Genomic DNA, 23,370 nt, shown 5'->3' on the forward strand with positions numbered 1-23,370 from the left:
CAAGCTTATTGCCTGTTCCTTCCCTGCTCTGGGTCCAGCCAAGAATGACTGCATTGTTTTGGGTCAGAGTTTCCACTTGAGATGCCACAATCCAGTTCCAACATTTCCACTTGACAGAATAGTACTCTCCAAATGTAGACCTCAAGTCACTTATAACTTTGAATTCCTACTGTAAAAAAATATTCCAGGAATGTTCTTTCAACATAATGGCAAGTTTATTCGGGGTTATTACATTTCATCCAACTCCATCCAATGAGCCTAATTGTGTTTATTACGGCCTTCCTGTACCAATTAGGTGCACTATGAGTGCAATTAGGTAGAACAAGACAGCCAGGCCAGAATGTGTACAGCTGAGTGCAGACTAATGGAGTGCATTAGCACTACTACAGTTGATATGAATTTAGTGCAGCAGTTAGTTACAGTTGAGGGTGGTAACTATTACTGCACAACAATAGCGTGCAGGACAGTCGAGTGTGGCACAGGAGAACGGGATGGAGGGCGTTACTCGCTCACCGATGCATATCTCGTCGTCCGTCTCTGCGTCTCCTATGCACTGGAACTTAAACTCATTGAGAGACTCCGCAAACTTCCTCTTGGCTGTGGACAGATCTGAACGGGGACAGAGACAGGGCAAGTCAGGTCAACAAAAAGAGTGAGGCATGTGGGCATCTTTTTTTTTTTTTTAAATGCACGATATGCTAAAGGTTCCTCTGAGACAAAAGCTCCAGGTATTTTGCTCTACTTTGCACAGGTTTTGTGTCAACCATTCTCACACAGCCAGAGAGAGAGAGAGAGGGAGGGAGGGACAGAAATTGGCCATGCTTGTGTAAATAGCATGAGCCCTTCCTGCGGCCCTATGTGCGGAAAGATTTACAACCTCTTGCCAGTCCGAATAAATGAAACACAGGCCCTTGCACTTTTTCATAAATACTGGATGCCTCAGCATTTCAAGTAAGCTCTCACCTCAGGAGTGAGACCTCGGCGCTGGCTATAAAACGCCAATTGGTTCAGAGTTCACTCTCGTAAAAAGTGAGTCACAACGTGTTGCTGGTATTAAAGCTGACGTGCATCAGGCAGGCCACCTGATCCAACACCAGGTCCTTGTCATGTTTCACCACACCTCTGAAATGGCTCAAATGAGGTATTACGAGTTTCGCCATTGTTGTTTCTCGGTAAGGGGAATGTTGGAGACTGTTGAAGAAGGATTAGTTGAGTGACAGACTGTGCTGTAGAGGATAGGTAAGCCAAACACCCTGTCACACAAATAGCAGTACGGGGTAACAGATGTGAGAAAGACTTGGAGCTAGGGCTGAGAAAGGCCTGACTTTTCCACTGTAGATACATCAGACAGCAGGCCTGTCATGTCATGCCACCTCTCCTCCGTGAGGTTTTCCACACATTTCTCCAGCACGTCCTTCACTGATTCCCTCGCTGGATCTCTCTGTCTCTATCCCGTCTCTATCGCTCAGTCTCTCTCTCTCTCTCTCTCCCTCTGCTTTTCGTCAACTTCAGACACTTATTGTCACTCTGTAGGCTGCATGACAACATAAACTGAGTGTACAAAACAGTAAGAACACCTTTCTAATATTGAGTTGCGCCCCCTTTTGCCCTCAGAACAGCTTCCATTCGTTAGGGCATGGACTCTACAAGGAGTCGAAAGCGTTCCACAGGAATGCTGGCCCATGTTGACTCCAATGCTTCCCACAGTTTTGTGTCAAGTGGTCTGGATGTCTTTTGGGTGATGGACCATTCTTGATACACATAGGAAATTGTTCAGCGTGAAAGATACAGCAGTGTTGCAGATCTTGACACACTCAAACCGGTGCGGCTGGCACCTACTGTACTACCATGCCCCGTTCAAAGGAACGTAAATATTTTGTCTTGCCCGTTCACCCTCTGAATGGCACACATACACAATCCATGTCTCAATTGTTTCAAGGCTTAACAATCCTTCTTGAACCCATCTTTTCCCCTTCATCTACACTGATTTAACTGGATTTGTATACTCTGTGTTTTGTACACTCAGTGTATATGTTTTAGAGGTCGACCGATTAATCGGAATGGCCGATTAATTAGGGCCGATTTCAGGTTTTCATAACAATCGGAAATCGGTATTTTTTTACACCTTTAATTCATCTTTATTTAATTTATTTGGGGCGGCAGGGTAGCCTAGTGGTTAGAGCGTTGGACTAGTAACCGAAAGGTTGAAAATTTGAATCCCTGAGCTGACAAGGTCTGTCATCTGTCGTTCTGCCCCTGAACAGGCAGTTAACCCACTGTTCCTAGGCCGTCACTGAAAATAAGAATTTGTTCTTAACTGACTTGCCGAGTTAAATAAAGGTAAAAAAATAAGTAAAAATCTTTATTTAACTAGGCAAGTCAGTTAAGAACACATTCTTATTTTCAATGGCGGCCTCGTTCAGGGGCAGAACGACAGATGTTCACCTTGTCAGCTCTGGGGATCCAAACTTGCAACCTTACAGTTAACTAGTCCTACGCAATAACGACCTGCCTCTCTCTCGTTGCACTCCACAAGGAGACTGCCTGTTACGCGAATGCAGTAAGTCAAGGTAAGTTGCTAGCTAGCATTAAACTTATCTTGTAAAAAACAATCAATCAATCATAGTCACTAGTTAACTACACATGGTTGATGATATTACTAGATATTATCTAGCGTATAATCTGACTGAGCATACAAGCATACAAGTATCTAAGTATCTGACTAAGCAGTTGTAGGCAGAAGCAGGCGCGTAAACATTCATTCAAACAGCACTTTAGTGTGTTTTGCCAGCAGCTCTTCGTTGTGCGTCAAGCATTGCGCTGTTTATGACTTCAAGCCTATCAACTCCGAGATGAGGCTGGTGTAACCGAAGTGAAATGGCTGGCTAGTTAGCGCGTGCTAATAGCGTTTTAAACGTCACTCGCTCTGAGCCTGTGGTTGTTTCCCTAGCTCTGCATGGGTAACGCTGCTTCGAGGGTGGCTGTTGTCGATGTGTTCCTGGTTTGAGCCCAGGGTGGAGCTTATTATTTAAACCAAATTGAACATGTTTCATTATTTATTTGAGGCTAAATTGATTTTATTGATGTATTATATTAAGTTAAAATAAGTGTTCATTCAGTATTGTTGTAATTGTCATTATTACAAATACATTTTTTTTTTATCGGCCGATTAATCAGTATCGGCTTTTTTGGTCCTCCAATAATCGGTATCGGTATCGGCGTTGAAAAAAATCATAATCGGTCGACCTCTACTATGTTTGGTATGACATAGAATATGACATAGTTAGCTAATGCACAAACAGATTTCTTAACCTTCTTAAACCATCCCCACCCAGGTCGTGACCAGGAGAAAACCAGGAGACCAGGAGAAGCTCTTGCACCCCCTACACCAGGCCCCATACCCAGACTGGATATTGGCATGGCCGTGGCTGCCTGAGACATGGATTGGATGTTACAATTTATACGACCATTAAAACCTCAGCCTGCTCCAGAAAGTATGCTGCCATAAAACAGGCTTCCAGGACTTCCTCAAGAAGTTGATTCATTGGGAGAGGTCTGGTCAACGTTGACGGCAATAAGTCTCTTAATGGGTTGTCTCATGCACCTATGCATTTCTGGGAGTGGTTCCAAAAGGGTTCCGAAAGGTTTCTTCGGCAGTCCCCACAGGACAACACTTTTCGGGTCCAGGTAGAATCCTTTTGGGTACCATGAGGAACCATCTGTGGAAAGGGTTCTACATGGAAACCAAAAAGTGTTGTCCTATGGGGACTGCCGAAGAAACCTTTTAGGTTATAGATAGCACCTTTTTTTCTAAGTGTGTAGGGCCCCGTCTGACATATTGGCACTAGGGATGAGCTTCTACAACATGCCACTTCCAAATATCGCGATATCCAATATAATTGTTTTGCGCATTTACTGACTAAATCATTCCTGACTGTGCAATATTTGTGCTCATTTACGATATTACAGTCGCATTCTCACCAAATAATCTTTGTGTGACTAAAAAAAAGAAGGCTTCGTTAATTGATTTAGACTTCATTTTCAACATACTGATACAGCCAAGCTGATAAAACTGCACAGTTTTATAGTTCAAATGCAGTATAGTCTTGCACGTCGTGATATAGCGTCAAATGTCAAATGTCACAATATCGAATTAATCCTATATCGGCCCAACCCAAATTGGCATATGACCCGATGAAGTAAAATAAACACCCAATATGTTCTGGCTAATGGACAGCGATACATCAGTCACACTAGAATTATTCTGTGTATTGGCATCAATACATATACACACTACATTTTTACCAGAAGAATCACTCATCATCAAGAGGACTGAGATGCATGCTGAATTCACAATGTTTTTCCAAATCAAAACCACACTTGTTGGCGCATCCGGCTCATTCTAGCCATTTACAATCATTCCAACACAAATGAAATAATATGAATCACCTCTGCTCAGTTGGGTTTTTGGAAAGAGATCTCTTGCGAGAGAGAGGTGCTCTAACTCAATCACAGGGCAAAGGAAAACACCATCAACAAATGAGTCCCATGTGTCTAGCTGGATAACTGCCTGGATAACTGCCTGGATAACTGCCTGGATAACTGCCTGGATAACTGCCTTGGATAACTGCCTTGGATAACTGCCTGGATAACTGCCTGGATAACTGCCTGGATAACTGCCTGGATAACTGCCTGGATAACTGCCTGGATAACTGCCTGGATAACTGCCTTAACTGGGATAACTGCCTGGATAACTGCCTGGATAACTGCCTGGATAACTGCCTGGATAACTGGATAACTGCCTGGATAACTGCCTGGATAACTGCCTGGATAACTGCCTGGATAACTGCCTGCCTGGATAACTGCCTGGATAACTGCCTGGATAACTGCCTGGATAACTGCCTGGATAACTGCCTGGATAACTGCCTGGATAACTGCCTGGATAACTGGATAACTGCCTGGATAACTGCCTGGATAACTGCCTGGATAACTGCCTGATAACTGCCTGGATAACTGCCTGGATAACTGCCTGGATAACTGCCTGGATAACTGCCTGGATAACTGCCTGGATAACTGCCTGGATAACTGCCTGGATAACTGCCTGGATAACTGCCTGGATAACTGCCTGGATAACTGCCTGGATAACTGCCTGGATAACTGCCTGGATAACTGCCTGGATAACTGCCTGGATAACTGCCTGGATAACTGCCTGGATAACTGCCTGGATAACTGCCTGGATAACTGCCTGGATAACTGCCTGGATAACTGGATAACTGCCTGGATAACTGCCTGGATAACTGCCTGGATAACTGCCTGGATAACTGCCTGGATAACTGCCTGGATAACTGCCTTGGATAACTGCCTGGATAACTGCCTGGATAACTGCCTGGATAACTGCCTGGATAACTGCCTGGATAACTGCCTGGATAACCCCCTTGGATAACTGCCTGGATAACTGCCTGGATAACTGCCTGGATAACTGCCTTGGATAACTGCCTGGATAACTGCCTGGATAACTGCCTGGATAACTGCCTGGATAACTGCCTTGGATAACTGCCTGGATAACTGCCTGGATAACTGCCTGGATAACTGCCTGGATAACTGCCTGGATGGATAACTGCCTGGATAACTGCCTGGATAACTGCCTGGATAACTGCCTTGGATAACTGCCTGGATAACTGCCTGGATAACTGCCTGGATAACTGCCTTGGATAACTGCCTGGATAACTGCCTGGATAACTGCCTGGATAACTGCCTGGATAACTGCCTGGATAACTGCCTGGATAACTGCCTGGATAACTGCCTTGGATAACTGCCTGGATAACTGCCTGGATAACTGCCTGGATAACTGCCTGGATAACTGCCTTGGATAACTGCCTGGATAACTGCCTGGATAACTGCCTGGATAACTGCCTGGATAACTGCCTGGATAACTGCCTGGATAACTGCCTGGATAACTGCCTGGATAACTGCCTGGATAACTGCCTGGATAACTGCCTGGATAACTGCCTGGATAACTGCCTGGATAACTGCCTTGGATAACTGCCTGGATAACTGCCTGCATAACTGGCTCATACAAAGAGGAGCATTGGTAACACTGTCTGGTATTTCTGTTCATCGCAAACTATGGATCTATCTATACAGTATGTGTCCATTGCCCTGTTGACCTAAGCGCAACATTAGCATTAAGCTAACTGCTGCCACTACTGTTCTGCCACTGGACGTCTGGATGTCCTGAGAGGCCAGAGGAGGAAGGATAGCGGCCAGGGACACTCGCTAAAAATAAATGACCCTATTGACACCCGCTTCTCCAGCCCTCTTCCCCCACTTCAGCAACAACATTTCCCCCATTCTTCTCCTGCGCTATTCTCTGCTTCCTGATCTCTGGCCCGCAACACAACGGTGCCACGCAGTCCCGCTCTCTAGCCCCCGGAAACACATTCCCACAGTGGCAGACACAGGCCTGGAGAGAGGGAGAGAACGGGGAATCCGCCAGAGTGCCTGCACCCAGAACAAAGAAACTTCAAATATGACAAACGATAGCAGCAGTACACACTGACCGTGTCAGTGAAAGTAAACCCGCAGTATTGTGGAGTGGGAGCAGCGTGTGTGGGGGTGTATGAGAGAAACATGGATGAATCTTATCACAACTCTTTAGGCTGTGCGTGTTTTAGGCTGGAGTGGTTAGGGGCCTGGTCGTGCCAGCAGCGCTGTGTGGTTCAGGCCCTGATATGCCCTCTCAAGTGTGTGTGTGTGTGTGTGTGTGTGTGTGTGTGTGTGTGTGTGTGTGTGTGTGTGTGTGTGTGTGTGTGTGTGTGTGTGTGTGTGTGTGTGTGTGTGTGTGTGTGTGTGTGTGTGTGTGTGTGTGTGTGTGTGTGTGTGTGTGTGTGTGTGTGTACATTTGAGATATGGTCATGGTTCGTTAATGATGTCCCCATCTATAGTTCACCGCACAGTTGGTCTAATCTCACCCTCAGTGCACCCTCAATGAGCATGGCCCCTGTGATGCAGATGCATGACATACAGTTGAAGTCGGAAGTTTACATCAAATCAAATCAAATTTTATTTGTCAAATACACCTTAACCAAATACATTTAATTTTTCACAATTCCTGACCTTTAATCCAAGTAAAAGTTCCCTGTTTTAGGTCAGGTAGGATCACCACTTTATTTTAAGAATGTGAAATGTCAGAATAATAGTAGAGAGAATGACTTATTTCAGCTTTTAGTTCTTTCATCACATTCCCAGTAGGTCAGAAGTTTACATATACTCAATTAGTATTTGGTAGCATTGCCTTTAAATTGTTTAACTTGGGTCAAACGCTTTAGGTAGCCTTCCACAAGCTTTGCACAATAAGTTGGGTGAATTTTGGCCCATTCCTCCTGACAGAGCTGGTGTAACTGAGTCAGGTTTGTAGGCCTCCTTGCTCGCACACACCTTTTCAGTTCTGCCCACACATTTTCTATGGGATTGAGGTCAGGGCTTGGTTATTGTCCACTCAAATACCTTGACTTTGTTGTCCTTAAGCCATAACTTTGGAAGTATGCTTGGGGTCATTGTCCATTTGGAAGACCCATTTGCGACCAAGCTCTACTTCCTGACTGATGTCTTGAGATGTTGCTTCAATATAGCCACATAATTTTCCTACCTCATGATGCCATCTATTTTGTGAAGTGCCCCAGTCCCTCCTGCAGCAAAGCACCCCCACAACATGATGCTGCCACCCCCGTGCTTCACGGTTGGGATGGTGTTCTTCGGCTTGCAAGCCTCCCCCTTTTCCTCCAAACATAACAATGGTCATTATGGCCAAACAGTTCTATTTTTGTTTCATCAGACCAGAAGACATTTCTTCAAAAAGTATGATCTTTGTCCCCATGTGCAGTTGCAAACCGTAGTCTGACTTTTTTATGGTTTTGGAGCAGTGGTTTCTTCCTCTTCCTTGCTCAGCGACCTTTCAGGTTATGCCGATATATGACTCGTTTTACTGTGGATATAGATACTTTTGTACCTGTTTCCTCCAGCATCTTCACAAGGTCCTTTGCTGTTGTTCTGGGATTGATTTTCACTTTTCGCACCAAAGTATGTTCATCTCTAGGAGACAGAATGCGTCTCCTTCCTGAGCGGTATGATGGATGCGTGGTCTCATGGTGTTTATACTTGCATACTATTGTTTGAACAGATGAACGTGGTACCTTCAGGCGTTTGGAAATTGCTCCCAAGGATGAACCAGACTTGTGGAGGAGGTCAACAATTTGTTTTTCTGAGGTCTTGGCTGATTTCTTTTGATTTTCCCATGATGTCAAGCAAAGAGGCACTGAGTTTGAAGGTAGGCCTTGAAATACATCCACAGGTACACATCCAATTGACTTAAATGATGTCAATTAGCATATTAGGAGCTTCTAAAGCCATGACATCATTTTCTGGAATTTTCCAAGCTGTTTAAAGGCACAGTCAAGTTAGTGTATGTAAACTTCTGACCCACTGGAATTGTGATACAGTATAAGAGAAGTAATCTGTCTGTAAACAATTGTTGGAAAAATGACTTGCGTCATTGCACAAAGTAGATGTCCTAACCGACTTGCCAAAACTATAGTTTGTTAACAAGAAATTTGTGGAGTGGTTGAAAAACTAGTTTTAATGACTCCAACCTAACTGTATGTAAACTTCTGCCTTAAACTGTACCACAGACACACGGATGCACACACACGCTCCCTGCTTCTGGCAGACACAGACACACACACACAGACACACACACGCACGGATGCACACACACGCTCCCTGCTTCTGGCAGACACACACACACAGACACACACACGCACGGATGCACACACACACGCTCCCTGCTTCTGGCAGACACACACACACAGACACACACACGCACGGATGCACACACACACGCTCCCTGCTTCTGGCAGACACACACACACAGACACACACACGCACGGATGCACACACACATGCCTCTGTATCATTAAAGATTGCTGGGGAAATACCAGTGAAACAAATAAAGGGCTGTCTGTGAGTATGTGCGTGTCCGTGCATGTGTCTGTACAGAGGCTCCCTCAGTATAAAGCCTGGGCCATGTAACCATATCAACAGGATATCCACAAGTACCCAGAGTCCTATGCAGTGCTTTGTTGCACACGGATCTGAATAGAAGCACTATTCATTTAGGAAAACAAAGGCATATTACAGCAGCAACTAGGGCTGTCGCGGTGACCGTACTACCGCCACACCGGCAGTCATGAGTCAATTCCACATGCCCGTTAAGTCACGGTCCTGTTATGCACTCTGGACATGTTTTGGTAGTAACCAACTTGCTAATAACTATCAAGCCCTGATGGCCTGGTGTTGTCCCTCTAACTCCTCTGGCATCAATGGAAAGCCACGTCAAACACTTGTCATCAAAAGCGTATCATGCTTTTAAAACCCACCTCGCTGTGATGATCAATTTGAAGAAAGGTTCAATGTCAGGTTGAAACTGAGGGGGAAACATGGTCCTTGTGAATGTTGTTGATGCAGTTGGTTCATTGATTGCGCAGGGCAATTTTGAATAGCCTAGCAATAGAGAATGTTTTATATTTTCAGAATTAATTGGGTGACACATTACCTTTAGCTACAGAATATCTCACCCATCTCCTCCTCTCTCTCCTTTATTCCGTTCTCGAGAATGCAGAGAGGGGCTGTCAAAAGGTTTGTGAAATATGTTTCATTGCAAAAAAAAATGTTCCTATCAATGTTCGAACAGTTTTCACTTGGTTTCCCAAATGAAGCACCGGTTACCTGCAGCAACAGGGTTTCAATGGCGGCCTAGGAACGGTGGGTTAACTGCCTTGTTCAGAGGCAGAACAACACATTTTCACCTTGTCAGCTCGGGGGGTCCAAACTTGCAACCTTACAGTTAACTAGTCCAACGCAATAACGACCTGCCTCTCTCTCGTTGCACTCCACAAGGAGTCTTCCTGTTACGCAAATGCAGTAAGTCAAGGTAAGTTGCCGGAATATCACCTGTCGCGCAGAAAAATTCCCTATTCGAGTGCATTACAGATCTGTGGTCATGTCTATTTGATAATGAGCCATTCTAAATAAAAACTCATTTGACATATTAGTAAAGAGAAGATTACATTTCTAATAGTCTGATCATCAACACCCATCATGCAGCCCGTAAAACGTTTTGATTTCTATGACATTCCAAGGTTTGCATCATCCACAACTGAAGTTGCCAAATAAGTCACTGGACAGTTGTGTGGCGTTGTCCAGTCCCAGCCTGCCGGCCTGGCAGTGGCGGTCGACCAGAAAACATCCTTGTCTGAAATCTTTGAGAAGCCAAGCAGGAACGTGAAAATATGATTACTTGATGAGGCGAGGAACAGAGCTTTTTTTTGCTACTTTGTCAAGTAGAAAAAAGAATATGTTTCCATATAACTCTATATTTAGCATATCTAGCATATAGGACCTGTTTGAAATGCTCAACATAGCCAGTTCATATGCTCGCTTGCTCCGGAATGGGAAAAATATCCTTTCTATTTTACTCAGATAAGTTCAAATATATTCTTCTTACTATAAAATCATTTAATATAAAATAATGGCACGGGAGTTAAAAGCATATCTTGCCAGCTAAACGAACAAGCCTACGTAGCCTATGGCATGGAGCATAGCCAGATAACACACAGTAGGCCAACTCATATTCTGTTCTTCTGAAATACATTGTCTTCATACCATATTGTTTCTTTAGACCTAACAAAAACACATACGTGGATTTATTGTGGTGGTGTATATTCAATTCATTTATTATACTTTTTAATAGCTTGTGTGGGTGGAGGCCTGGAGATACTAAACGTGTTTATGTTCATTAACGGTCAACTACTGTGAGACCGGCAGGCTTTTACATGACAATAACCAGCTGACAAAATGTCATGACCGCCACAGCCCTAGCAGCAACACAGCATTGGATGTGGCTCAACTTCCGACTTGACCCAGACAGCTAAGGAAACAAGAGAACAGTGCTAAATTGAAGGAAGGGTGGCTAGATCACAGTCATTTCAGGTAGGGCTTGGAAATGTGACTACAGTCACTTCAGTTAGAGCTTGGATATGTGACTACAGTCACTTCAGTTAAGGCTTGGATAGGTGACTGCAGTCATTTCAGTAAGGGCTTGGACATGTGACTACAGTCATTTAAGCTAAGGCTTGGATAGGTGACTGCAGTCATTTCAGTAAGGGCTTGGACATGTGACTACAGTCACGACTGCAGTCATTTCAGTGACTGCAGTCATTTCAGTTAGAGCTTGGATATGTGACTACAGTCTGAGTTAGGGCTTGGATATGTGACTACATTCACTTCTCTTTGGGCTTGGCAATACAGTTGTGTGAAAAAGAAAGATAAGACAACAGTCTTAGGGCTAATAAGAGGAATAGTATCAGCACTGTGACATTCTAGGACACACATTGAAAAGTATGTGCACACCACGTCCAATTAGTGGATTCGGCTATTTCAGCCACACCCATTGCTGACAGGTGTATAAAATCGAGCACACAGCCATGCAATCTCCATAGCCAAACATTGGCAGTAGAATAGCCCATACTGAGTGACTTTCAACGTGGCACTGTCATAGGATGCCTCCTTTCCAACAAGTCAGTTCGTCAAAATTCTGCCTTGCTAAAGCTGTCCCGGTCAACTGTAAGTGCTGTTATTCTGAAGTGGAAACGTCTAGGAGCAACAATGGCTCAGCCACGAGGTGGTAGGCCACACAAGCTCACAGAGCGCAGAGTGCTGAAGCGCGTTGCGCCTAAAAATCAACTGTTCTCGGCTGCAACACTCACTACCAAGTTCCAAACTGCCTCTGGAAAAACCGTCAGCACAAGAACAGTTCGTTCGGAGTTTCATGAAATGTGTTTCCATGTCCGAGCAGCCGCACAAAAGCCTAAGATCACCATGCGCAATGTCAAGCGCATGGTGTGGTGTAAAGCTCACTGCCATTGGACTCTGGAGAAGTGGAAACGCCTTCTCTGGAGTGATGAATCACGCTTCACCATCTGGCAGTCCGACAAACAACTCTGAGTTTGGCAGATGCCAGGAGAACGCTACCTACCCCAATGCATAGTGCCAACTGTAAAGTTTGGTGGACGAGGAATAATTCCAGTTAAGGGAAATCTTAATGCTAAAGCATACAATGACATTCTAAATGATTCTGTGCTTCCAACTTTGTGGCAAAAGTTTAGGGGAGGCCCTTCCTGTTTCAGCATGACAATGCCCCCGTGCACAAAGTGAGGTCCATATAGAAATGTTTTGTCAAGATCGGTGTGGAAAAACTTGACTGGCCTGCACAGAGCCCTGACCTCAACCACAGCAAACAACTTTGGTCTGACTGCGAGCCAGACCATATCGCACAGCATCAGTGCCCAACCTCACTAATGCTCTTGTGACTGAATGGAAGCAAGTCGCCACAGAAATGTTCCAACATCTAGTGGAAAGCCTTCCCAGAAGTGTGGAGGCTGTTATCACAGCAAAGGGGGGACCAACTCCATATTAACGCACATGATTTTGGAGTGAGATTGTTCAACAAGCAGGTGTCCACATACTTTAGGTCATGTAGTGTATCAAGGCGTAGATAGTTATCAAATAAAACTCAGAATTTCCTTGAAAATTCTCCTCACAGTGTGTCCCTTAGCTGTCACTCAGATAGAATACCAACATGAACCAAAATCATCTCGTGTTACTTCCAACTGACAATTACAGATTTCTCGTGACGTTTGTTCATTTAAACCCACATTTCTATACAAAGACCTTCCATCAAACAAAGGAACATAACACATAATGAGTATTCTAACACCAATCAAGCTAAACAAGAGCATCGCCACCCAGTCCCTCTAATCATATCTTGCTGACTTCAAACTGACTGAGCAGAAATTGCAGCGCCGTGAAATTGACCCAAAAACAACACAGGCCAATTCCACAGTTTCCTCTCCAGAGAGAGCAAGGGAGAAAGGGAAGGAGGGGTGAGACAACAGACAACTTTGTTCTTCCTCCTCAATCTCTATGGCAATGACCTTAGCATCCCATTAACTGAAGGAAACATGTAATGTATCTACAAGTATATACAAGTACAATCTTGGAGTTTTTGAGTCCTTTCGTTTGTATCTGTTTGTCAGAAGGATGCTTATAAACTGATCTGGACACAGACAACACGCGTTTCTGTGACGTGGCCCAGGGAGGAAACAGAGGTCTCAGAGTTGTTCTCAGAGACAAATGGGAGGTAAGACGGAATGGAAATGAGTGTATTCCACTTCCGGGATGTGCCAGGTGACCCTGTCAACAGGAAGCAAGGGGTCAGGGGTCATCATTATGTTCTGCTCTGTCAGCTCTATCAGTCACATCTCTCTCTCTCTCTCTCTCTCTCTGAGGAGGAGGCTGGTTACATGAATGGGGAGAAATCAATGTTGGACCTGTGCTCTCTTTTTGTGGGCTTGTGACCTTCTCATTACCCCGGGACATGATGCACAGGAAATTCTCCCAGGGTCGTTTCCAGCTTTTTTGGAGCCCTAAGGGAGATTTGGTTGGGGTCCACCCCATCTTGCGGGCACTCGAGCAGCGGCCACATGTCACTTATGCTTAGAAACTAGAGGTTGACCGATTATGATTTTTCACTGCCTATGCTGATTATTGGAGGACCAAAAAAGCCGATACCAATTAATCGGACGATTAAAAAAAAAATGTATTTGTAATAATGACAATTACAACAATACTGAATGAACACTTATTTTAACTTAACTCGCTCCTCCCTGGGCTCGAACCAGCAACACAACGACAACAGCCCCCATCGAAGCAGCGTTACCCATGCAGAGCAGGAGGAACAACTACTAGAAGGCTCAGAGCGAGTGAAGTTTGAAACGCTATTAGCGCGCGCTAACTAGCTTGACACACAACGAAGAGCTGCTGACAAAAACGCACTAAAGTGCTGTTTGAATTCATGTTTACGCACCTGCTTCTAAATACCACCGCTCAGTCAGATACTTAGATACTTGTATGCTTGTATGCTCAGTCAGATTATATGCAACGCAGGACACGCTAGATAATATCTAGTAATATCATCAATCATGTGTAGTTAACTAGTGATTATGACTGATTGTATTTTGTAAGATAATTTTAATGCTAGCTAGCAACTTACCTTGACTTACTGCATTCGCGTAACATGAAGTCTCCTTGTGGAGTGCAACAAGAGAGAGGCAGGTCGTTATTGCGTTGGACTAGTTAACTGTAAGGTTGCAAGTTTGGACCCCCCGAGCTGACAAGGTGAAAATGTGTTGTTCTGCCTCTGAACAAGGCAGTTAACCCACCGTTCCTAGGCCGCCATTGAAAATAAGAATGTGTTCTGAACTGACTTGTCTAGTTAAATAAAGGTATGTAAAAACTAAAAAAATCGGCGCCCAAAAATACCGATTTCCGATTGTTATGAAAACTTGAAATAGGCCCTAATTAATCGGCCATTCCGATTAATCGGTCGACCTCTACTAGAAACGACACTGACTTCCCCTTACCAAAAGGTTGCTAGATCAAATCCCAGAGCCGATAAGGTAAAAATCTGTTGTTCTGCCCCTAAACAAGGCAGTTAACCCACTGTTCCTAGGCTGTCATTGTAAATAAGAACTTGTTCTTAACTGATTTGCCTAGTTAAATCAAATAAAAAATATCAAAGATGTTTACAGTCACGCTACACCCTTACACCGTACCTTGTCACGATAAAAGGCGGTGTAGTATGAGATACTGTCTTTTCATCACTCTCACGTTTGTGTTTTATATCACGAGATTGCTATTAATCCCCTTCAGATTACTTTCTTATGGAATTACATGTTGATTTTTATCTAAACTACACCCCCTCTCCCTCGTTATTGTGCCTACCCATTCTAGCTATCTTTTATTGTTTTTTGTCGAGCAGTTCTATCCTTGCGTGCTAGCTACTGTAGTTAGCTGGTTAGCTTCACATAGCTACTGTAGTTAGTTAGCTTGTTGTACCTGTTGTTAGCTCTTTTCGTGCCAGTCCCTGCTTGACTGAAACACCAGCCTATTGATCAAGCATTACCACTCCCTCACTTGGAGTTTAGCTGACATCACGGAGCTCAGCGGTGCTGTAGGCTATCTGTCCTCGCTTGACAGAGTCCACCAACGCCACCCCTGACAGTCCACGCTTGACTGTGCCAGTCAAATAGTGTCATATAGAAGTGACTTTCAAACCCTGACCTAGATACATATTTAGGCGACGAAGCACAACGGGTCGGAGACAAAGGTAAGTATAAATTTCTCTCGAAGCATCCGAAGTGATACAGAGGCACATTTTTTTCCCCTTTTTCTTGAAACACACTTATCTTACTGATTCGGTGCTGAACACCCATGTTAACAGTTTGAAAAACAACTCCAAGCATCAGATGAGCACACACTTTGCGTTCTTTGCTTGGGAGTTTAACATGCTCAAGTGGCTGCACAGGGTAGCAGCTCCTGGAATCACTGCACTGAGATGCAGTAGGAGATTTAAGTCACTGGAAAGTTTTATGGCAACCTTTGAGCCTGCCCTCAAGCACATCCTGACCAGGCTTCCCCCACCGGTACCAAACCCAACCCTTAACTCTGAACGGAGCGTGGTTGTTGAATCGAATGACACTGACATACTGTTCACAAGAGCCTCTCACTCTAATGACACAGACTATGGACCACAGCTCCAACATCGTCCAGAGGGTAGTGCATACTAGGCCGTACGCACTACCCTCTGTAGCGCCTTGCGGTCGGATGCCGAGCAGTTACCATACCAGGCGGTGATGCAACTGGTCAGGAGGCTGTAGATGGTGCAGCTGTATAACGTTTGTGGATCTGGGGACCCATGCCAAATCTCCTGAGGGGGAAAAGGCGTTGTCGTACTGTCTTCAAGTCTTTCTTGGTATGTTTGGACAATGACAATTTGTTGGTGATATGGACCTTGAAACTCTTGACCCGCTCCACTACAGCCCTGTCGATGTAAATGGGGGTGTGCTTGGCCCTCCTTTTCCTGTAGTCCATGATCATCTCCTTTGTCTTGTTCACGTTGAGGGAGCGGTTGTTCTCCTGACACCACACGGCCAGTTCTCTGACCTCCTCCCTATAGGCTGTCTCATTGTTGTCGGTGATCGGGCCTACCACCGCTGTGTCGTCAGCAAACTTAATGATGGTGTTGGAGTTGTGCTTGGCCACGCAGTGGTAGGTGAACAGGGAGTACAGAAGGGGACTAAGCACACACCCTTGAGGGACCTCCATTTTGAGGATCAGCTTGGCAGATGTGTTGTTGCCTACCCTTACCACCTGGGGGCGGTCCATCAGGAATTCCAGGATCCAGTTGCAGAGGGAGGTGTTTAGTCCCAGGGTCCTTAGCTTGTGAGCACTATGGTGTTGAACGTTGAGCTGTAGTCAATGAATAGCATACTCACATAGGTGTTCCTTTTGCCCAGGTGGAAAAGGGCAGTGTGGAGTGCGATTGAGATTTCATCATCTGTGGATTTGTTGGGGCGGTATGCAAATTGGAGTGGGTCTAGGGTTTTCGGGATGATGGTGTTGATGTGAGCCATGACCAGCCTTTCAAAGCACTTCATGGCTACCGACGTGAGTGCATCGGGGCGGTAGTCATTTAGGCAGATGGCATTTAGGCCAAATTTTATTTGTATTTACAGATGGCAATCAAGTTTTTTATAAAATTACGTTTAAATGCCTCTCCTGTGAAGTACTGTAGTGACGTGTGATATACGCCTAGCTTTTTGAAACATGTCAGAAGGTTATTGCAGTGCCCGCATTCATTTGGTTAACCAATAAACGTCATCCAAAATTCTATACTTGTCACAGCACCAGTCCATTTAACTTCCTGTAATATGATTTGCATGCACACGTATTATAAGTCATATTAATACCTCTAGATAATCAGGGTTCCGATGAGGCTCTTAGCCAAATGTGGGTTGATTTCTAATCCTTTAATTAATATATAAATATTTAATGAAGATGCCCAGTCTTAGATTCTCTCTCTCTCTCTCTCTAATAACTGATTTCCTAAAGCAAAACGATCCATGCTAATATAAATACAGCCTCTCTACCCTCTTCTCCCCACTTGCTCCCCAATGTTCTCACCCTACGGCCTTGCCAAACCAGGGAGCAGAGTTGAAAAAAAGTGCAGAGAACAAACTAGCAGAGCCCAGAGGAGAGTAGAAGCACCCCCTGCTTCGCTCTGCTCCACCGTGCCCACGACAGCACAGGCCCGAAACACGCTACACACATAGTGACACACGCTACACAGACACACACAGACAGACACACACTCATTCACTTCTCACACACACTAACACACACACGTTAAACACGTACCTCTCAATCAAAAGCTAATTATTCTCACTTGTGTCAATATCCCGCTGGTGGTTTGACTGCAGCGTGAGACACAGGCCCGAGGTGCACTCCCTGAGGCCAGGCAGAGAGAGGCAGGGAGAGAGAGAGAGAGAGCACTACAGATGACATAACAATTACCTTAATGTTCATGAAGACATTGAGAAGGTAAGGTAAGTCATAGAGCTCTGGTACAGATGTACTGTGGTTCTCCCACAGGGGATGAATGGATGCGCTCCACACAGAGGCCTTCCGTGTAGTCTGTCCAGTGAAGTCGGTCCACACAGCACATACATCAGTATAGTCTCACACTGCCACACGTTCAGACAAATGCAAGAAAGACGGAAGGAAATCAAGGTTCAGGAGATTGCAATATGTCACAAAGAACCAATTATAAAAAAATGTTTCAACGTTAAAGTTGCATCAACTTTAAGAGGGCCAAGAGAGGGCAGAACTTGACTTAGCAGACTTGAACCACGACATACGCACAGATAGTACAGTACAGTACATGCACACAAACACATGCAGGAACCCTGGCAGTGACCTATACAGGGACCTACAGGGCTCTCCAGAGGGTGGTGTGGACTGCCCAACGCCCTCCAGGACATGTCGATGTCACATGAAGGCCAAAAATATCTTCAAGGACATAAACCACCTGAGCCACGGCCTGTTCACCCCACAATCATCCAGAAAGCGAGGTCAGTACAGTGCATCAAAGCTGAGACAGAAAGACTGCAAAAACAGCTATCTCAAGGCAATCAGACTGTTAAATAGCCATCACTAGCCGGCTCCCACCCGATGACTCAACCCTGCACCTTTAGAGGCTGCTGCCCTATATACATGGAATCACTGGCCACTCTAATTTCAGCTTTTATTTCATTCATTATATTCCCAGTGGGTCAGAAGTATTTGGTAGCATTGCCTTTAAATTGTTTAACTTGGGTCAAATGTTTCAGGTAGCCTTCCACAAGCTTCCCACAATAAGTTGAGTGAATTTTGGCCCATTCCTCCTGTAGGCCTCCTTGCTCGCACACGCTTTTTCAGTTCTGCCCACACATTTTCTATAGGATTGAGATCGGGGCTTTGTGATGGCCACTCCAATACCTTGACTTTGTTGTCCTTAAGCCATTTTGCCACAACTTTGGAAGTATGCTTGGGGTCATTGTCCATTTGTAAGACCCATTTGCGACCAAGCTTTACTTCCTGACTGATGTCTTCAGATGTTGTTTCAATATATCCACGTAATTTTCCCTGCCTCATGATGCCATCTATTTTGTGAAGTGCACCAGTCCCTCCTGCAGCAAAGCACCCCTACTACATGATGCTGCCACCCCCGTGCTTCATGGTTGGGATGGTGTTCTTCAGCTTGCAAGCCTGCCCCTTTTTCCTCCAAACATAATGATGGTCATTATGGCCAAACAGTTCTATTTTTGTTCCATCAGACCGGAGGACATTTCTCCAAAAAGTACGATCTTTGTCCCCATGTGCAGTTGCAAACCGTAGTCTGGCTTTTTTATGGAGGTTTTGAAGCAGTGGCTTCTTCCTTGCTGAGCAGCCTTTCAGGTTATGTCGATATTGGACTCATTTTACTGTAGTAATAGATACTTTTGTACCGGTTTCCTCCAGCATCTTCACAAGGTCCTTTGCTGTTGTTCTGGGATTGATTTTCACTTTTTGCACCAAAGTACATTCATCTCTAGGAGACAGAACACGTCTCCTTCCTGAGCGGTATGATGGCTGCGTGGTCCCATGGTGTTTATACTTGTGTACTATTATTTGTACAGATGAACGTGGTACCTTCAGATGTTTGGAAATTGCTCCCAATGATGAACCAGACTTGTGGAGGTCTACAATTTTTTTTATGAGGTCTTGACTGTTTGATGTAGGCCTTGAAATACATCCACAGGTACACCTCCAATTGATTCAAATGATGTCAATTAGCATATCAGAAGCTTCTAAAGCCATGACATCATTTTCTGGAATTTTCCAAGCTGTTTAAAGGCACAGTCAACTTAGTGAATGTAAACTTCTGACCCACTGGAATTGTGATACAGTGAATTGTAAGTTAAATAATCTGTAAACAATTATTGGAAAAATTACTTGTGCCATGCACAAAGTAGATGTCCTAACCGACTTGCCAAAACTGTAGTTTGTTAACAAGAAAACTGGTTTTAATGACTCCTAAGTGTATATAAACTTCCGAACTTTAACTGTATATACTCTATTCTATTCTACTGTATTTTAGTCTATGCCACTCCGACATTGCTCGTTCTAATATTTATATATATATATTATTTTTTTACTTTTAGACTTGTGTGTATTGTTGTGAATTGTTAGGTACTACTGCACCGTTGGAGCTAGGAACACAAGCATTTCGCTACACCCGCAATAACATCTCCTAAATATGTGTATGTGACCAATACAATTTGGGTTGATTTGATTTGATTAGTTACAATAGCAAACAGGGCAGCTCATGACACAGCGCTGGCTGACAAAATAGAGCCCTTGAACAAATACACTGGAAACACGCCCTTTGTCTCTCTGAACAGCTGGCTTTCATCATATCTGCATGTGTCAGCATGCAGAATGAAGGCATGGGAGTGTGTGTGTGCGTGTGTCAAGTTTGATGAGTGATGAAAGCAGGTCATGCGAGGATTTGGTCACACCCTGTTTGCCTCATTACTATCATCAGCGAAGCAACCTAGAAAATAATATTAGAGGGAAATGCACACAAACACAACACTCTCACTGCTACACTCAACCAGTGCTTTATTGACTGACAAACAGAAACAGAGCATCCCAGGGAGTCAATCAGAAAAAAAAAACGAATGAGAAAAAGGCTGTTCGCATTTTTGTGGCTGCTGTTTTCCCCCCGAAAGCTGATGCCTCATCAGAAGCAGAATGCTCCTTGGAACCAAACAAAGAGTTGTAACAATGGCTAACTCAAACCAAGACGACAATGGAACAGTACCACAAAGGCCCTGCTAGGAAGCCCAGAGAAATGGGGAGGAACAGTGAGAATGTATGACAGTTCTTGGGAACTAAAATAAAAAATTTAAGAGCGCAGTTCAGAGTGATTTGGAGACAGAAGTAGAGAACAAGGAGCACAGGAGGACTGTCCCACTAAGAACAGAATGACAGCAACGTTTTTTGGACATCTTTATTTGATCCTGTCAGGACCGGCTGAGTTTTTTGTTAATTTTCTGGACCGGCCTTGATTTCGAAGTCCAAGGACGTTGATTTTTGGTCTGGTCAATGTTTGGTTCAGATTTGTTCCGGTCTGGACCAGCCTTGATTTGGCCCGAACCTAGACGTCCGGTCTGGACCAGGCTTGATTTGGCCCGAACCTAGACGTCCGGTCTGGACCAGCCTTGATTTGGCCCGAACCTAGACGTCCGGTCTGGACCAGCCTTGATTTGGCCCGAACCTAGACGTCCGGTCTGGACCAGCCTTGATTTGGCCCGAACCTAGACGTCCGGTCTGGACCAGCCTTGATTTTAGTCCAGACCAGACTAAATCTAAACCAATCATAGACATCTATGTATCACAAGTTTGGTCAGTACAGCAGAGTAGAGCATAATAGAGTACAGCCCCAGAGGTTTCTCCTCTTTCCACGGCTTTCTTTCCTTCTTCCTTTCTCTGCTCGGTGTCTGTCTTGTCCGAAGCCAGGCTCAATGTTAGGCCACATCGCTCGTTCCTTCTCCTATCAACGGGCACAACAAAGGCTACCATGAAGAACCGGGAGATTTCTTTATTTTGTCTTTTCCAAAGACACAGCATGTAGAGAAACCGGGTACGAACGGAATCATCCAACGACTGCCACAAAAACAGCAGTGCAGCAAGCAGCACATTAACATTAAACATGTGATACACAGAAACCATAGAATGGAAACCATTTCCTCTCCATGACGTTTCATGTGGTGTAGCAGCGATAATTTAACTGTGACCCCCCTCTTGAAAACAGGAAGTCATATGGCCCCAAAATGCTTGTTCTCTTCCAGGACAGCAGAAAGAGAGAGAGAGAGCGAGAGAGAGAGAGAGAGAGAGAGAGAGAGAGACTAGAAAGAGTAAAAAAGAAAGTCTATTAAAGAGCGAGACTGCAACACAGGCCAAAGCATGGCTGCCGAGGAACATACAACAAAGTGTTTCTCCTCGTGTTTTAGCACTGTGAGGGTCTTTTGGGCACTTCACAAAATATACAATGCCAAAGAGGGGTGCGAGAGGGGGGTTGGAGGGATGAGCTGCTGCATATCACAAACCAGATTAGTCCAGGGCCATTTCCAAAAAGCCAGCCTCTCCAGCTACCACAAACTTGACCTTGGCTTCAGCCACTTACTAACAGACATAAACACGACGCATGATTCATTTTTGGAGCCAGAAACAAAAGTGTACATTTATTTGTGAAAAACGAGCGACTAAAATAAAACGCTATAATAATAATAATAATGGCTGCAATGGAGTCAATGGAGCGCGTGGTTTCCATGCGGTTGATACCATTCCACTCTACTCCATTCCAGCCATTATTATGTGCCGTCCTCCTCCCAGCATCCCCCACTGATTCAGGCACAACTAGAACATTGGAGTAAGGACAGGAGGGCCTCTCAGTTTGCTGTTGAAACACAACAGAAACAGCAGACATAGATTGGTACAACAAAGAACTCCTGTCACACAGGTCATAGCAGCGAGGTCACTTACACGGAGGTCACCGCCCGAGACTTAGCCAGAGGGCTCCGCCTTCTTGGACATAAACAATCAAAAACGGATTCGTTTGAAATAGTTCACTTCAAATACAATTGGATGTATCCGACAGTTCTCATATCTCGTGTGGTTTACCTCTTACACGACAGAAATCAAACACAACAGGGAAAAGGATTGGAATCACGTGGAGCCCAGGAAGAGTAGCTGCTGCGTCAACAACAGCTCATGGGGATCCTAATAAAATACTAACGACAGCCGTGTCAACACCAGTTCCTTGATGAATGCACTCGTAAGGACACTGTTCCCAGTTCAAAGACCTTGATAATAGGCTTCTAAAGCCAAACACAGACCTCATGTTATGTTACATACTTGCTTCTTCTGACTGTTTACTGTAACATGCAGTCTGAAACAGTGTGGCTAAGTGGTGCTAGTTTGGGTGTACTACTTCTCAGCATTCCGGCACATGGCATACAGACACAGCAGTGGCCCTTTGTGTGACACTTGACCTGAAAATAGAGCATCCGTTTCCAGGTTGATTGGTGGCCACGGCGATCATCTGACCCCCATCCCATCAGCTCTCATGGTGGGCCAAGCCTGTGGGACGGAGCCTTGAAAGAGACTGAGAGGAGAGGAGAGGATGGAAGAGAGCAAGGCTGAAGACAGCCATGAGGCAGTTAGACTGACTGACAGGAGAGAGAGGGCAGTGAGTTTGAGTGGTAAGGAGGGCAAGGCTCAAGGCTGCGTGGGGCGGGCGGGCAGGGGTGCAGGGTTGTGGAGAGGACCAGATGCTCTGTAAGACAGCCAATGTGTAAGATGTACTAACCAAACATGAGGTGTGAGGCCGTCATTGTAGTGATATCCAATCAGATATTCCTCAGCCTGAAATCTCAGGACGTTTCAGCCCAGGGCAGGAAGTACACGACAGGAAGTGATTTCCTCACTCACAGCCAATCAAAACAGAAGTCCATCTATGACCATAGAGTCAGCAGCAAGCTGTAGTTAGACTATGTATGAATATGAAACATTATTAGTGACACACAAGTGATGAATGTGAAGAATGTGACAGGAATTCTTGAAAAGTATTGCATTTTCATCCACCCACACAGACAGACTAGTACTAGCGAAAGTGAAGAGGCAAACACTGGGTCTACTGTGTCCCCTCTATAGGCCTTGGTCAAAAGTAGTTCACTTTAGATGGAATAGGTTTCCATTTGGGACGCAACCTATCACTACTGATAGAGCTCCACAACAACAAAGTTGTCTCACTCTAAAGCTGATTAAAGG

General features: G+C 44.8%; 1 protein-coding gene across 3 annotated transcripts in view; it reads right to left on the minus strand.

Annotated features, from left to right (window-relative positions):
* LOC118390865 (rho GTPase-activating protein 26-like) overlaps nucleotides 1-23,370 on the minus strand; it is a 111,543-nt gene that overhangs the window by 58,481 nt on the left and 29,692 nt on the right. For all 3 annotated transcript variants that reach the window (XM_052457608.1, XM_052457607.1, XM_035781572.2), the window contains exon 2: nucleotides 514-609. In XM_052457608.1, the coding sequence (XP_052313568.1) occupies nucleotides 514-609 (96 nt within the window). The remainder of the gene's footprint in view (nucleotides 1-513; nucleotides 610-23,370) is intronic.

Source organism: Oncorhynchus keta, chromosome 12 (assembly GCF_023373465.1).
Source record: "Oncorhynchus keta strain PuntledgeMale-10-30-2019 chromosome 12, Oket_V2, whole genome shotgun sequence".
NCBI lineage: Eukaryota > Metazoa > Chordata > Actinopteri > Salmoniformes > Salmonidae > Oncorhynchus > Oncorhynchus keta.